The 14,987-nt window shown below is 37.0% G+C and overlaps 1 protein-coding gene across 1 annotated transcript in view; it reads left to right on the top strand.

The window, feature by feature from the left end:
• The window catches only part of CPD (carboxypeptidase D), a 67,757-nt gene extending 53,373 nt beyond the window's left edge, over positions 1-14,384 (top strand). Inside the window, exons 14-21 of the mRNA XM_067716044.1 lie at positions 1,011-1,146; positions 2,071-2,202; positions 3,142-3,237; positions 3,342-3,406; positions 7,339-7,470; positions 8,017-8,202; positions 8,503-8,602; positions 10,251-14,384. Of these exons, the coding sequence (XP_067572145.1) occupies positions 1,011-1,146; positions 2,071-2,202; positions 3,142-3,237; positions 3,342-3,406; positions 7,339-7,470; positions 8,017-8,202; positions 8,503-8,602; positions 10,251-10,477 (1,074 nt within the window). The 3' untranslated portion in view covers positions 10,478-14,384. The remainder of the gene's footprint in view (positions 1-1,010; positions 1,147-2,070; positions 2,203-3,141; positions 3,238-3,341; positions 3,407-7,338; positions 7,471-8,016; positions 8,203-8,502; positions 8,603-10,250) is intronic.
• The last annotated feature ends 603 nt before the right edge of the window (positions 14,385-14,987 follow it).

Raw genomic sequence — 14,987 nt, 5'->3', positions numbered from 1 at the left:
AATTTCAGAACTCCTAGTTTATGAGAATTTGCCTCACTGGTCTAATTAGGCTTAGATCACTTTAGATTGCCATTTGTTTTGAGCTAAGTGCCAGAATTGTCTGGAGAGTTCAAGAAAATATACATATACCCAGAGACATATGGTTAAGCCCAAGCATATAGGAAAAAAATCTCCCTCAGAGATTCCAGCATAAATGAATTAAAGGATTGCAAATATATTTTCAAGCTATTGACAATTTTACTAGAATAAATAAACCAGGGATCACTTATTCTGATTTATTATTAGAAATATGTAGGATGAATTATATCAGAAATTCATGCCATAAATGTAGGTATTAACACCTCTGGATATGGCTCATTTGAGGGAGAAATTATGAGTAAGACAAATATCCCACCTCATTTTTTCTTGATATGCTGATTTCAACTCTTCTGTCTCATTGTTTCCAGACATACATTGATATTTGTCACATTATATGTTCCAGTTTTTAATCTGGAAGTACAATATTATTATAAATACAATATTATTGTGTTTATTGTATTTGTATTATTTTTATTTATTGGTCAGTTATGATTGATCTAAGCCAGTGGTCAGCAAACTTTTTCTATAAAGGGCCATATAGTATATATTTTGGACTTTGTGGGTCAGATGTTGTGTGTTGCAACTACTCAACTCTGCCATTGCAGAACAAAAAAAGTCATATGAATGGGCAAGGCTGTGTGCCAATAAAACTTTATTTACAATAGCAAGCAGCAGGCTGGGTTTAGCCTACAGACAGTGGTTTCTGACCCTGTTGTAAGATATTGGGAGGTCTCCGGGAACAGCAGCTGTGCAGTTTTTTGTTTCTTTTTTAAGTTTTTTGGAGCAAGAGAGAAATTTTATTTATTTTTCAGTTCTGCCTTTTAAATCTGTGTTTAAAACAAACAATAAAGACTTTCTGTTTGAAGCATGGGAGGGTACCTTTTGATTCTACATAGAGCTAATAAACTCATTGATTTCTGTTTCCGTTTTAGTTGGTCGACAGGACTAGAATTGTGATTGTCCCTTCTCTAAATCCAGATGGGCGAGAGAGAGCACAAGAGAAAGACTGTACTTCAAAGATAGGACAGACAAATGCTCGTGGCAAAGACCTGGATACAGACTTCACAAGTAAGACCAATATTTAGGTCATTAAAGTACTTTGTAGATAATTTTATTTCTCTTTGCTAGGAGATTGGTTGATCCTATTTTATAGATGAGTAAGGGGTGCTTTCTTGTTTAGGATGTACAATATAAATGAATAGAGACATCTAGAAAACTTTTCAAATTCTTCTTGTTATTCATTTGCAAAAGTAATTCAAGTTTTTTTCTTAGAAATTCAATCAATAATATTGGGGGAGAGGTTTTCATCATAGTCATACAGAGATGTATATTCTTCCTCTCTACTCTCTTATATATGAGTGTACACACACGTATACACACACACAATGTATGTGTGTATTGATTTGAAGGGGCCTGTTTCTTATTTACTTAAATAGGATCATCAGCTATACATATTGTTCTGCAACATTTTTATTGGATATATCATTGACATCTAACTATTTCAGTACTCATAGATCTCTAACATTCTTATTAATGGCATCTTATTATGCTATTAATATATGGTGGTACTCTAGTTTATTCAACAATTTCCCTACTGATGTACATTTAGTTTCTTTTTAATTTTTTGCTTTTGCAAACAATGCTTCAGAAATACCCTGATTTCTGAAAATCTTATTTTCTTTCAAGGACAGGTTATTATTTTTTAAAAGAGGATATGTCCATCCCTTTTTGTTTCCAGTAAGAATTTTCTTAAACTTGGTTAGAGTCATTAACCTTTCAACATTATCCTAAAGGGTGTAAAACTCAAAATAACCTGCCTCCTAGGAAGTATCTTTCTTGCGTGAGGTAGTGGCTTATGGAGTAATAAAGTATTTATCTACAGATTTTGTAAGTTAGCCTTTTGACTGTGCTCAAGTAGGGAATATTTTCTTAGCTGCTCATACTAAAATTTTAAAACTTGGTATTTTATGTTTGACATTTCTATATTTTTAGATAATGCCTCCCAACCTGAAACTAAAGCCATCATTGAAAATTTGATTCAGAAACAGGACTTCAGTCTTTCTGTTGCTTTAGATGGTGGTTCAGTGCTGGTCACATACCCATATGACAAGCCAGTACAAACAGGTATGTAGAGTGTCACTTTACATATATACTATTTAAGCTTAAATAGGAAATTTCAATTAGGTAACATCCCTTCTAAAAATTTTTTAAATGGTGAGCATTTGAGCACACTGCATGAATAAACAGCCTAAGAAGTCTGTACATACATCAACAGTTCAGTTACTTGGAACAGGGAGGTCAGATCTAATGATGGCCTAGCTTTATTCAGTGTAGCCATCTTGTCACATCTGCTCAATTTTTACTCCATAAACATTTATGGAACAATTATTATATCTCTGGACATTGGAAATACAAAAGGGAATAAGACAGAATGCCCACCCCAAGAAATCCATATTATGTAACCAAACATTAACAATACAGAATTGCCCTCTCCTGCTTTAAACCTTGACTGACTGGTTGCACCTTGTGGTGAGTTAAACAGTTGCCTGTTGAATCTCTCTGAGGCATTGTATATGGAGATAATTTGTGTTGCTTGCAATGCAGCTTACAAGGAATATTGTAATTAGGCCACAGTTGCCCCCAAATGTAGTAAAACATACCAGAATAGGTTTGTATTTTAGTGTGATAACTTGTTAAACTCGCCGTTAGTGCCTTTTAATATAAGGAAGATGCTTATCTTCCTTATATTAAGGAAGATGCTTCCTTAATATAAGGAAGATGCTTATAGGTTTGTATTTTAGTGTGATAACTTGTTAAACTCGCCGTTAGTGCCTTTTAATATAAGGAAGATGCTAATCTGACCAAGAAGATGCTTATCTTCTTGGTCAGATTATCTTGGAGTGAACAGAACCATGTGCTTAATTATAATAACTCCTCAATAAACTTCAGTGAGGTACAAGATTTACTAGAAGGAAAGGAATATGACTTTTGTGTCCATGAAGTTGAACTTGGAGACAAATCTTTTCAATTTCTCCGCTAACATCTGTATTTTTCTTTTTGTAGTGGAAAACAAAGAGACTCTAAAGCATTTGGCATCTCTTTATGCAAATAATCATCCATCGATGCATATGGGTCAGCCCAGTTGCCCAAACAAATCAGGTAGGTATTTTCCCTACCCTTTGTTATTGTTGTTGCTGTTTTGGGAGAGGATGAGGACTTGCCTTATGATCTTGTTGATCCTACATCTCTCAATGCTTCTATAGATGAGAATATTCCAGGAGGAGTAATGCGTGGAGCAGAATGGCACAGTCACCTGGGCAGCATGAAGGTATGCTTTATAGAATATGGTGAGAATGGAATTATAAATACATATTGGACATTGAGTGAAAGAATAGGTGACTTTTCTGATATAGTAAAGTGAATGGCATCTACTTTGTGGCTTCCTTGACATGATAGCCCTTAAACTAACTAACCCCTGACAGCAATTTTTTTTGCCAATTTAGCCATTTTTAATTATAATTTCAGTGATATTTTAATTACATTAACAGTGTCATGCAACTATCACCATATCTATTTTCAAAACTTTCATTACCCCAAGCAGAAACTCTGTGCCCCAAAGCAATAACTCCCCATTCTCCTCTTCTCCCAGCCCCTGGTAACTTCTAATCTACTCTCTGTCTCTGTGTATTTGCCTATTCTGGATATTTCATATAAGTGGAATTGTACAATATTTTTTCTTTTCTGTCCAGCTTTTTTCACTTAGCATAATGCCTTCTGGGTTCATCCATTCTGAAGCATACATCACCTACTCCATTCCTTTTTATGGCTAAATAATATTCCATTGTACGTGTAGATCACATTTTGTTTATCAGTTCATCTTTTGATGGACAGATGTTTCCACCTTTTGGCTCTTGAAAATAATGCTGCAGTGAACATTCGTGTACAAGTATCTGTTTAAGCCCCAGTTTTCAATTCTTTTGAGTATATACCTAGAAGTGGATTTGCTTGTCATGTTGTAATTCTCTGTTTAACTTTTGAGGAACCACCAAACTTCCACAGCAGCTGAACCATTTTACATTCTTATCAGCAATGTATAAAGGTTCCAGTTTCTCCACATCCTCACCAACATTTATTTTCCATTTTTTAAATTATAGCCATCATAGTAGGTGTGAAGTGGTATCTCACTTTAGTTTTGATTTACATTTCCCTGATGACTAATGATGTTGAGCATCTTTTCATTTGCCCATTGGCCATTTGTATGTTTTCTTTGGAAAAATGTCTATTCAAATCCATTGCCCATTTTAAAGTTGGGGTTTTTCTCTTTTTGTTGTTGAGTTATAAGAATTCTTTATATATTTTGAATACTAAACCCTTACCAGATGTTTGATTTGTCAATAGTTTCTCCTATTCTGTTGTCAATAGTTTCTCCTGTTCTGTAAGTTGTCTTTTCACTTTCTTGATAATGTCAAGAAAACTTCTGATACACAAAAGTTTTAATTTAGATGAAGCCAAATTTGTTTTTTTCTTTCGTTGCTCATGCTTTATTGTCATATCTAAGAATTCATTGCCAAATGCTAGGTCATAAAGATTTACCCCTGTGTTTTCGTCTAAGAATTTTATGGACTTAGCTCTCATATTTAGGTCATTGATATATTCAGAGTTGATTTTTGTATATGATATGAAGTAGGACTTCAGCTTCATTTGTTTGCATATGGAAGTCCAGTTGTCCCGGAACCATTTGTTGAAAAGACTATTCTTTCTTCCATTGAATAGTCTTGCCATCCTTGTCAAAGTCAATTGACCGTAGATGTATGGATTTATTTCTGGATTCTCAATTCTATACTATTGGTCTATATCTCTATTCTTTTTTTTTATTTTATTTTTATTATTTTTGGCTTCGTTGGGTCTTCCTTGCTGCCCGCGGGCTTTCTCATAAGCGGGTAGGCTTCTCATCGCGGTGGCTTCTCTTGTTGCAGAGCAGGGGCTCTAGGCACGTGGGCTTCAGTAGTTGTGACACGTGGGCTTAGTTGCTCCGTGGCATGTGGGATCCTCCCGGACCAGGGCTCGAACCTGTGTCCCCTGCGTTGGCAGGCAGATGCTCAACCACTGTGCCACCAGGGAAGCCCCTATATGTCTATTCTTATTCTAGGACCACTGTTTTGAACACTGTAGCTTTGTACTAAGTTTTGAATTGGGAACTGTGAGTTCTCCAACTTTGTTATTTTCCAAGATTGTTTTGGCTACTCAAGGGTCCTTCCAATCTCACTTGAATTTTGGAATTGGCCTCTCTTTTTCTGCAAAAAGGCTGTTGGGATTTTGTTAGGGGTTGTGTTGAATCTATAAATCACTTTGGGTTGTTTTGACATCTCGACAGTATTGTCTTGCTATCCAAGAATACAACATGTCTTTCCATTTAATGTCGTCTTTAATTTCTTCCTGAGAGCATTTTCATTTGTTGTCCATCCATTTCAAATTAGTCAGGAGTTGTTAGCAGATGGATGGTTAGCTCATCATTCCGTTCACACGTGCAACCAGAAAATTGACTTCATTCCTTTCTCTGCCTGCCTTCCCTCCTTTATTTATTAAGAACTTGCTATGCGTGAGGCACTTTTCTATATGAAAGATAGAGAATATTCTGTAGCCCATTAAACAAATAACTATGTTACAGAATTAATCACTATGATCTAGAAGAGATCTCAATGTGCCATGAGAAATTAAAGACAGAAAAGGTTACACCTAGTCAGAGATGTAGCCTTCTTTTCATAGATGAGATGGCATTAGGGATGCAGAGATGGTGAACCGAGACATCCATAAAGAGGAAGCAGTAAGGGCAGAGGTCAAGAAGCAGTCTTATATGTACACACTGCTATACCAACAAGGACCTACTGTATAGCATAGGGAACTCTGCTCAATACTCTGTAATAACCTAAATGGGAAAAGAATTTGAAAAAGAATAGATACGTGTCTACATATAACAGAATCACTCTGCTGGACACCTGAAACTAACACAATGTTGTTAATCGGCTATACTCCAATACAAAATAAATGTTTTTTTTTAAAGAATCAGTCTACATTAGTTAGAATATGGGATGTAATGGAGAGCAGCAGAAGACAAGAATAGAAAGAGAGTTTGAAGCTTTGAATGCTTTGTTTTTTTAATAAGGAATGGGAAGCCATGAAAGGTTTTGAGCAGGGATATAGTGACATGATCTGAGCTATTCTATGGAAATCTTTTAACAGTGGGTTAAGATGGTTTGGAGGAAGGAGAGACTGTGGCACAGGGAGACTGGTTTAGAAGAGCCTAGACGAGAACTACTGAGGGCCTAGATTAGAGTAGTAGCAATGGGAATGGAATCAAGGGATGAAGTTCCAGAGATATTGTAGAAGTGGAATTCACAGGATTTGGCAAATTCTGGATGACAGCAAGAAATTGAAGTCAAAGACAAAAGATTTCATACCTGTGTGAGAAAATGAGTTACTGTCATTAATTGAATTAGGAAGAAGAACAGGTTTGGGGTGAAAAAGTGGTAAGTTAGATTTTGGAACCTGTCCACACAAGTAGTTCCTACCTAAATAATTGCTATATTGCTGTATGGTAGGTTCGAGCCTGCAGATTGAGGGTATCAGAGAGCAAATACTTGTGCTTTTACCTCTAAGAACTCAAAAACAGCAGTAAGGGGCTTCCCTGGTGGCGCAGTGGTTGGAGTCCGCCTGCTGATGCAGGGGACGCGGGTTCGTGCCCCGGTCCTGGAAGATCCCACATGCCGCAGAGCGGCTGGGCCCGTGAGCCATGGCCGCTGAGCCTGCGCATCCGGAGCCTGTTGCTCCACAACGGGAGAGGCCACAACAGTGAGAGGCCCACATACCGCAAAAAAAGAAAAAAAAAAAAAACAGCAGTAACAGCAGTGAAGTTCCAGGGTTTAGAGGGAAGCTGACCCTCTGCATGTACTTATTCATTTATTCAACAAACCCTAATAAGAACCCCTCTACTGCCAGTCACTGTAGGAAGCACTGGAGATATAAAAATGAATTAGGCATAGTCCCTGATCTTAAGAACTCTCTTAGGGGTGGCCATGTTTGTGACTGGTTATAATACCAAGTGGTTTATTTGTATTTGCTGTAAAATGCTTTACAGATTCTTTGTTTACATCACCCAGCTTTTCTTTTTATTCCATTCATTCCATTTGTCATATTACCTAGCCTCATTCTTACTTTTACTTATTAATTTTCCTACATTTGTTTTTGAATCTTATATTCCAGGATTATAGTGTTACCTATGGCCACTGTCCAGAAATCACAGTATACACAAGCTGCTGCTACTTTCCTAGTGCAGCACAACTCCCTTCGTTGTGGGCAGAAAATAAAAAATCTCTTCTTAGCATGTTGGTGGAGGTGAGTCTTTCCCTTTTAACTAGAAGCAAACTCCCAGGAATATGGTCATTGAAAACGTTTACCAAAATATTTTCTTAATCTTTTACCAAAATTTTGTATTGTTTATTTTAAATGTATATAGAAAGGAGAGTTTTGTTCATTTTTTATTGCCTAAACAGGTGCCATGAGTTCGCATATCTGATGTATATTGAGGTAATTTAACCCTGTGAGATGCTGCAGGTTCTTCCATTTGAATATCACACGGAGTTACTCGAGACAGTGTCCTGTGGTGGGAAGTAAAGCATTCAAGACGTCGGAAGACTTGGGTTCAAACATTTTAGGCTTTGACTCTATCAGAGGCCTCTCTCCCCTTATTTCCATCTCCGTGCCTCTGAAGCAGTGAATGAGTAGCAAACAAGGTCAGAGTCCGTGGGGAGGGACAAATAAGCTAGACTTACAGAGGGTTTTGTTGTTTTGTTTGTTTTTGTCAGGCCTCAAGTTATGGCCTCTAGAATATCTGGCATTATGAAAACATAAATTTATATCTTAAACATGTATTTTTTTAAGGTTCACAAGGGAGTTCATGGATTTGTTAAAGATAAGACTGGAAAACCAATCTCTAAAGCAGTCATTGTGCTCAATGAAGGAATAAAAGTACACACAAAAGAGGGAGGTTATTTCCATGTACTGTTAGCCCCAGGTGTCCATAACATCAATGCCATTGCCGATGGGTATCAGCAACAACACTCGCAGGTAAGAAACTCAACTTGAGTGGTCTCATGTAAATTTTTATTATTAATAATACTTATATTTAATTTGAAACTCTTGTTCAAAAGCTTGTGGGGAATAAAGAAAAATGTGACCGCCTCTTGATTATGGTATTTGTTATCTTTCTATCCTTTAGCAACAAAAGGGAAATTGTTGTAGCATTTTGTGTACTTTAGATGACAATGAACCATCTCCTTGGTTTGCTATAAAGGCCCTAGGAATATAGCAGGGATACAATATACCTTAGGTAAACTTTTTCCTAATTCTTGCACTTTATCTTCCTAGGTCTTTGTGCATCATGATGCAGCCAGTTCTGTGGTAATAGTCTTTGACACAGATAACCGGATATTTGGTTTGCCAAGGGAGCTTGTGGTAACTGTATCAGGTAAAAAAATTTAAATTTTCAGTAGTTGAAGTTAAAACCAATCCTGACATTTCAATTTGAGAGTGGATCACCTCCACAATCACCCGAAAATAATCACTTTTCTTCTAACGTCTCCTATCTGAACATGATTTTCCTGGAACACTATTTTCTCACATGTTCTCATGGCTTGCCCCATCACATTTTCAGGTCTGTACTCAAATGTCACCTCCACAGAGAGGCCTTCCCTGATCACCCTAGCTAAAATAGTACCCCTGTCACTATCTCACCACCGCTTGTTTCTGTTAAAGCACTTATCACTACCTGCCGTTACATTATGTATTAGTCATCTATTTGTCTGTATTCGATCTCTCCCACTAAAACATAAACTCTGAGAGGACAGGGATTTCATCTGCCTCCCAGTGCCTAGAACCATGGGTTGGCATGTAGTGGGTCTTAATGAAGAGTTGTTGATTGAATGAATGATTTGCTTTATACTAAGATCATAAGTCCCTTGGACTTTGACTTATATTAGTTCTATTTTTTCCATGATCCTGGAAGGAGGGAATATTTGTTTTCTCCAGGCTTAATATGTGCCATTGCTTGAATCACTGAAAGTTTAGAAAGAAAAAATGTGGTAAAATAATAAATACTCTGCTGTATTGTATCTTTTGACACAAAGAACCTTGGTTCATTTCTAAGTACAACTTGGACCTGATGCAAAATAACCAAGTTTTATTACAGGGTGTGTTGGGGAGAGATCCTTAGTTGAGAGAGAGTGGTATATTGGAAACATGGTCAAATCATAGAGCCTGTTGTGGGGTGTTTATGGTAGAGTTCTTAACTTGAATCGGATAAAGCATAAATCACTAAGTGCTTAGAAACATAGGAGCTGGGATTCAGTTTAAATCTGGCTCTGCCACCCATTTGCTGTTGTGAACCTAATTTTTTTTTTAATATTTGGCTGCGCTGGGTCTTAGTTGCGGCACCCAGAGTCTTCACTGTCGTGTGTGGGATCTTTAGTTGCGGCATGTGGGATCTTTAGTTGTGGCATGCATGCAGGATCTAGTTCCCTGACCAGGGATCGAACCTAGGCCCCCTGCACTGGGAGCCTGGAGTCTTAACTACTGGACCACCAGGGAAGTCCCATGAACTTAATTTTTATTATGATTTTATTGGTATTATTTTCTGTTACTTAGACTGTTACTCTGATAACCTTATGTAAAAATATTTTAAATAAATGAGGGATTTGGGATGAGATGAAAATTTACCAGAAAGGAAAAGTGGAAGTCATTGATTGATGAAAAGCAGGTTACACAACAGTAGACACAGTTTGATTTCATTGTGGTAAAAGAAAAAATATATGTGTACATACACACACGTGAAGGAAAATCCAGAAAAAATATGCCCTAGGGTTGTTAAAAATGACCTCGGGGTAATGGAGATGTGAAGTGGAGTTTGGGGTATGGGTTTTTAGTATTTTGCTTGTCTGTATTTTTCTAATTTTGCACATGATACATGTACCACTTCTGTAATAAAAAAGGTTGTTTTTAAGTGAATGAAAATAAAATAAAATAAATGAAGGGCATAATATAAAAAGTGCTATTGTAAGCAGCTGCTTATATGTATTCTTCAACTAGAACACCACTCACGTGATGGTTTTGGTTGACAGGTGCCACCATGTCAGCATTGATCCTAACAGCCTGCATTATTTGGTGCATCTGCTCAATCAAGTCTAACAGACACAAGGATGGCTTTCATCGGCTCAGGCAGCATCATGATGAATATGAAGATGAAATTCGCATGATGTCAACCGGCTCCAAGAAGTCTCTCTTAAGCCACGAGTTCCAGGATGAAACAGACACTGAAGAGGAAACATTATATTCCAGCAAACATTGAAACACACACCTTGCATCTCTCCCAGCATAAGTACCAAGCAAAGTTACAGTTCCTTTTGGGAGACACTGCATTAAGAAGAGAGACTATTTTGCTTCTTCAAAGAGCTTTGGGAAGTTAACTTGCTAAATCTGTATTCTCTGTGAATTTGGCTGGCAGTTTTGAACTTCCCCTCCTTAAAGTACTCTTACCTTAAAAAGAAAAAAAAATCTGCTTTCTATTTATGCAGAGATGGGACAGCCACTTTGTTTTTCTTCTTAATTTAAGATGAGCTGTTTGGAGCTTATGCTATAACTGAAGAAAGCCAACTAGTGGATGTTGTATTTTGCACACCAGGTGTTTACTAGTGGCTTTAGCTTTTTCTCTTTATTTTAAATGGCCAAAAGAATCCAGAAACATTAAGGCAGGGACAGCAGTCAGAATCTGACATAAAGCTTTAAAAACTCGAGGTTTTTTCAACCTATTGAGGAGTACTTTTCTCTAGTTATTAAATAGCTGGAGTTTCTCTTATTATTCAGGTTTAATGGAGGCTGAATTGATTTTGAAACTTATGTAACATTAGGAAATGATTAAACGGGCTTCCGTATTTGGCTTTCTACCTGTTCCAGGGCTAGATCAGAACTGGTGGGCTGTGCTCTAAGCAGGATTTCACTACCTCTTGTGTAAGGTTTAGCAAAGCTGTAAACATCCCCATTTTAAGGGAGAACTTGTTGACTGTTGTGAAAGATCTCAGTGTCCATTTGCGTAGAGCTGAGAGGGAGATCTAGCAAAAGCTAAAACTCGTGTTGCCTATCTTTTAACTTGGTAAAAACCCACAGGTGCTGTTGCTTTTATCTGTGAAGCACTAGTTTATTCTAGGAATGCCTAATTCTTTACTATTTCCTAAATTTGAACCTTTTTCTATGTTGTACACTTAGGGTTTTCAGATGACCTGGCAATCGACAAGATCTGAATTCTACTGAAAATACCTGGAAGCGTGGAAGAGACCTACTTGCACATTCTTAACCTACCTTTGAACGCAGAATATCTACGCTCCTTGTTAGCCCAAGCCAGCGCCCTATCATAGCATCCTGTTATTGAAATAGCTTGGCCAACCTTATTCGTAAAGGCCTCTGCGTGTGATTGGGTTCTTTGTCCTAATGTTTCATTTGACGGTCTCTTCTTGATCAACCAATTTTGTTAAAAGTTCAGTTGAAAGCACTTAAATATGGCTCCCTCCATTAAAAAAAAAAGTAACACTGTAGTGAGAAAGTGTTATCTTCAGTGCCAGTGGGGTTACTGCAAAGGCCTAAAAGATTTGCGTTTTATTGTGTCTGTCATATCATGCTATTCAATGGAAATGATGCTTTTTGTAAGTATGAGTCTTACCAATGATCTAATGGTTTAATACCTTTGAATGTTTTAATGGCCAAGTTGCTGCTGAACTTGTACTAATTCAGGGGATCAAAAAACTTGCTCTCATCTTTTCAAGTTGTATTCTATATCCATTAATGTATCTATCATCCCAAAGCCTTCATGTGGAGGTGGTTTACCACCCATCTAGGTCATTCAACCGAGTATTGTGAGAAATGTACCCAAAGTGGCTTCATAAACAGAGATTTGCTTTAGCAGGAATAATGAAGTCATGACATTTATTAATGAGTATCTGTGATCTAATTTGGGTGGTTCCGGGTTAAGCCATTCTGGTATTAATCCTGTTATTAACAACTCGAAATTTTGAGCCCTTGCCACCCCACTCTTAGCCCACCACGTACACAGGACAGAGTTTGTGGGGTGCTAATACTTAATGAAATATACATGATTTAATTTCTTCTAATAATGCTGTACATTTTCCTTAAGGGGATGATGTGGTGGTATCGCTTTTTGCAGCTTTATTTTTGAGTGCAAAGTCAGAAAACCAACAAAGGGCCTATGAGTGGCTGGCTCTGCTTGGGACATTGCAGGTAGAAATGAAACAAAGTTGACATGACAACCTTTACTTTATTAGCATTGGTCTTCACTAGAGGATGCCTTTTAAATTCATCTCTGTCTTAAATTAAACATGTCTTTCACTGTACATCACAGTGGCTGGAGTCCATTGCCTTTTAAGCATGTGTAAACTATTTTTAGAGATGAACATACAGGTAGTTCTTTTAATAATTTTTCCTGAAAGGAAAACCAAATTCTGCTATGAATCTTGAATCTCTAATGAATTTCTAAATAATTGCATTGCTCTGGAAAACAAGGCCTTCTCAGCCTATGTTACCTGTTAACATGAATGTACAGGGTAATGACTACTAAGACTGTGTTCTCTGCCCTGCTTTGTCTTTTATTTGTGGATCTAATCTAATATGAGACCACATCAACTGCTTAAGGCGTTGAAGCCATATGGCATGGGGAATGCATTTCTTCAGTATTTCTCCTAGAGACTTTCCATTTCCTTGGAGTCATGGAGGCAAGTAAGTATCACAGTATTAAGAAATTTGCCCAAGCCTGAGTTGTGCCTTTCTTTACTCACAAGGCTTTTGTTTTTTTGTCCTGGTGATCAGTTTGTAAGCCTTCTTCCCTCCCAGCTCCTTAATAAAAGCAAAGTGATTGAGTAGGTAATGTTCAAAGTGTCTGCCTATGTAAATGCACTTGTACTGATTATGCAGTTCAATAAGATGAACTCAAGTTAATTTCAGAAGGAAAGACCCTTTAGTTTTGATGTATTTCGCTGAACATTTGAGTAGTAGTCGGGATCCCATCCAGTTGAGGAATGCTTGCAATTCTCTTTGGAGGGAATGTGCTTTGGGACTTTGTCATCCTCCAGAAAGGAAACGTAATGTAAAATTGTCCCAGTGTGATTGATTGGTTAATCTTTGGTAACTTTCACCTGAATGGGATTTGCTGAATTAATGAATATTGAACTTAAAACTAATTATGAGTTGACAAATAAATAAAAGGTAGTGCTTATGCCTGAGCTTATTGTGTTTCTGAGCTAACACCAGGTTACTCAGTAACCAGGACCTGTTCTTCTATTTCCATTTATTTTCAGCAGTAAATCATTTTATTTTCTTGTGGCCTGAAGTGCACTTGTGCCAGGTTCTGTCCTTGCTGTATTAAAAGCTTCTTGGCTATGAATGCTGTAATAGTGCCCTATGTTATGGTTCTCTGGTGGAATTGTTTTTAACAGTAGCAACTTTAATGTTACTACAAAAAAGTCCACTATGGTTGATGTTCAGTGATCTTCTATATAGCAAATTTTTGATAAGTATTTGGTTTCTGATTTGCTTTAATTAAAGCAGATTTTGGGGGGGTGATTAGAGCCCTTGATTAATGTCAGCTGAACTTGGATTTCCAGTTCACGAAGAAATGTTTCCCAACATCCAATCCTCCTATTTTTAGCAATAATTCATTAATATTCCACTTGACTTTCAGAATATTATCCTAGTTGATTTCCATTTGGCAGAATCTATTGTGAAACTTGAAAATAGGCTACCATTTTGAGGCATTTGGATATAAATTATATGAATATGTATGATTATGGCTTTTACAAATGGCATAACATGAGTATACTAGCTACCTTCTATGCTGGCCATGCTGCAGACTTTCTGGAGGTATGCCATAATGGTATTTTTTTACACACAGATTAAAAATCAACTTTTCACCTCCCCATTTTTTCAGAGTGACATTCCCCAGCTCCAGAACAATCTATAGCTATTTATATGAGGTGCCCAGAACTCATTCATCTCAAGTGCTTCAGTCTTTGGTTCATTTCCATGCACTGTGCCTTCAAAATGAAATTTTTAAAAGGGACTTTAAACAAAGTTGAATAGTAGTTTTAAAAAGTCAATCTGTGTAATTTATGTGAAATCTAAATGTAATGAGGGCCTTTCTGTTTTTTATATGTAAACAGATCTACTAATCCTGTATAAAAGTTATTTTATGATGTTTGTCTTTCTTTGTGTTTTGTCTCATAATCTTTTTTCAAAAGCAATAGACCAGAAAAAGTTACTGTTCCAATTCGAAAGTTATGGATTTAGTTTTTCTACCTATATGAGGGGAAAAATAGTCCCAGGCAAGGAATACAGGTTGTTAGCTGCAGAGTGTTTCTGTCTTCATGAATTGCCTTAAAATAAAACTATGTTTCTGGAATAATTACATAGTAGCCACAGCTCAGCTAGATTGATATGTGTCCAGTCATTCCACAATGAACATAATAAAAGTGGCCATTGAAAGGTTTATGTACCCATTTCAAGGTTGTTTGTTTAAAATTTGGTTCTTTTTACAGATGAGCCGAGTTAGAGTAATGTGTCCTGGCACTTTTAGGCACAGTGGCAATGAATTTAATATCCCCTTTTCATTTAGCAATAACTTGTCGATACTGCTGCTCTAATAGGAATTGGGAAAACAAAGTTATATAAAAATCATGGGCTCTGCTGACAAGGAATTCATACTCCAGACCAGAAAAATAGAAATGGAAATAAGCTGTACTTCTATAGTGACGGGTTCCTCTGAAAAGAAAGTCTGCTATAGAGGAAGTACAGCATAG

This window comes from Pseudorca crassidens, chromosome 19 (assembly GCF_039906515.1).
Source record: "Pseudorca crassidens isolate mPseCra1 chromosome 19, mPseCra1.hap1, whole genome shotgun sequence".
Classification (NCBI taxonomy): Eukaryota; Metazoa; Chordata; class Mammalia; order Artiodactyla; family Delphinidae; genus Pseudorca; species Pseudorca crassidens.
This window is presented reverse-complemented; position numbering and strand designations above follow the sequence as displayed.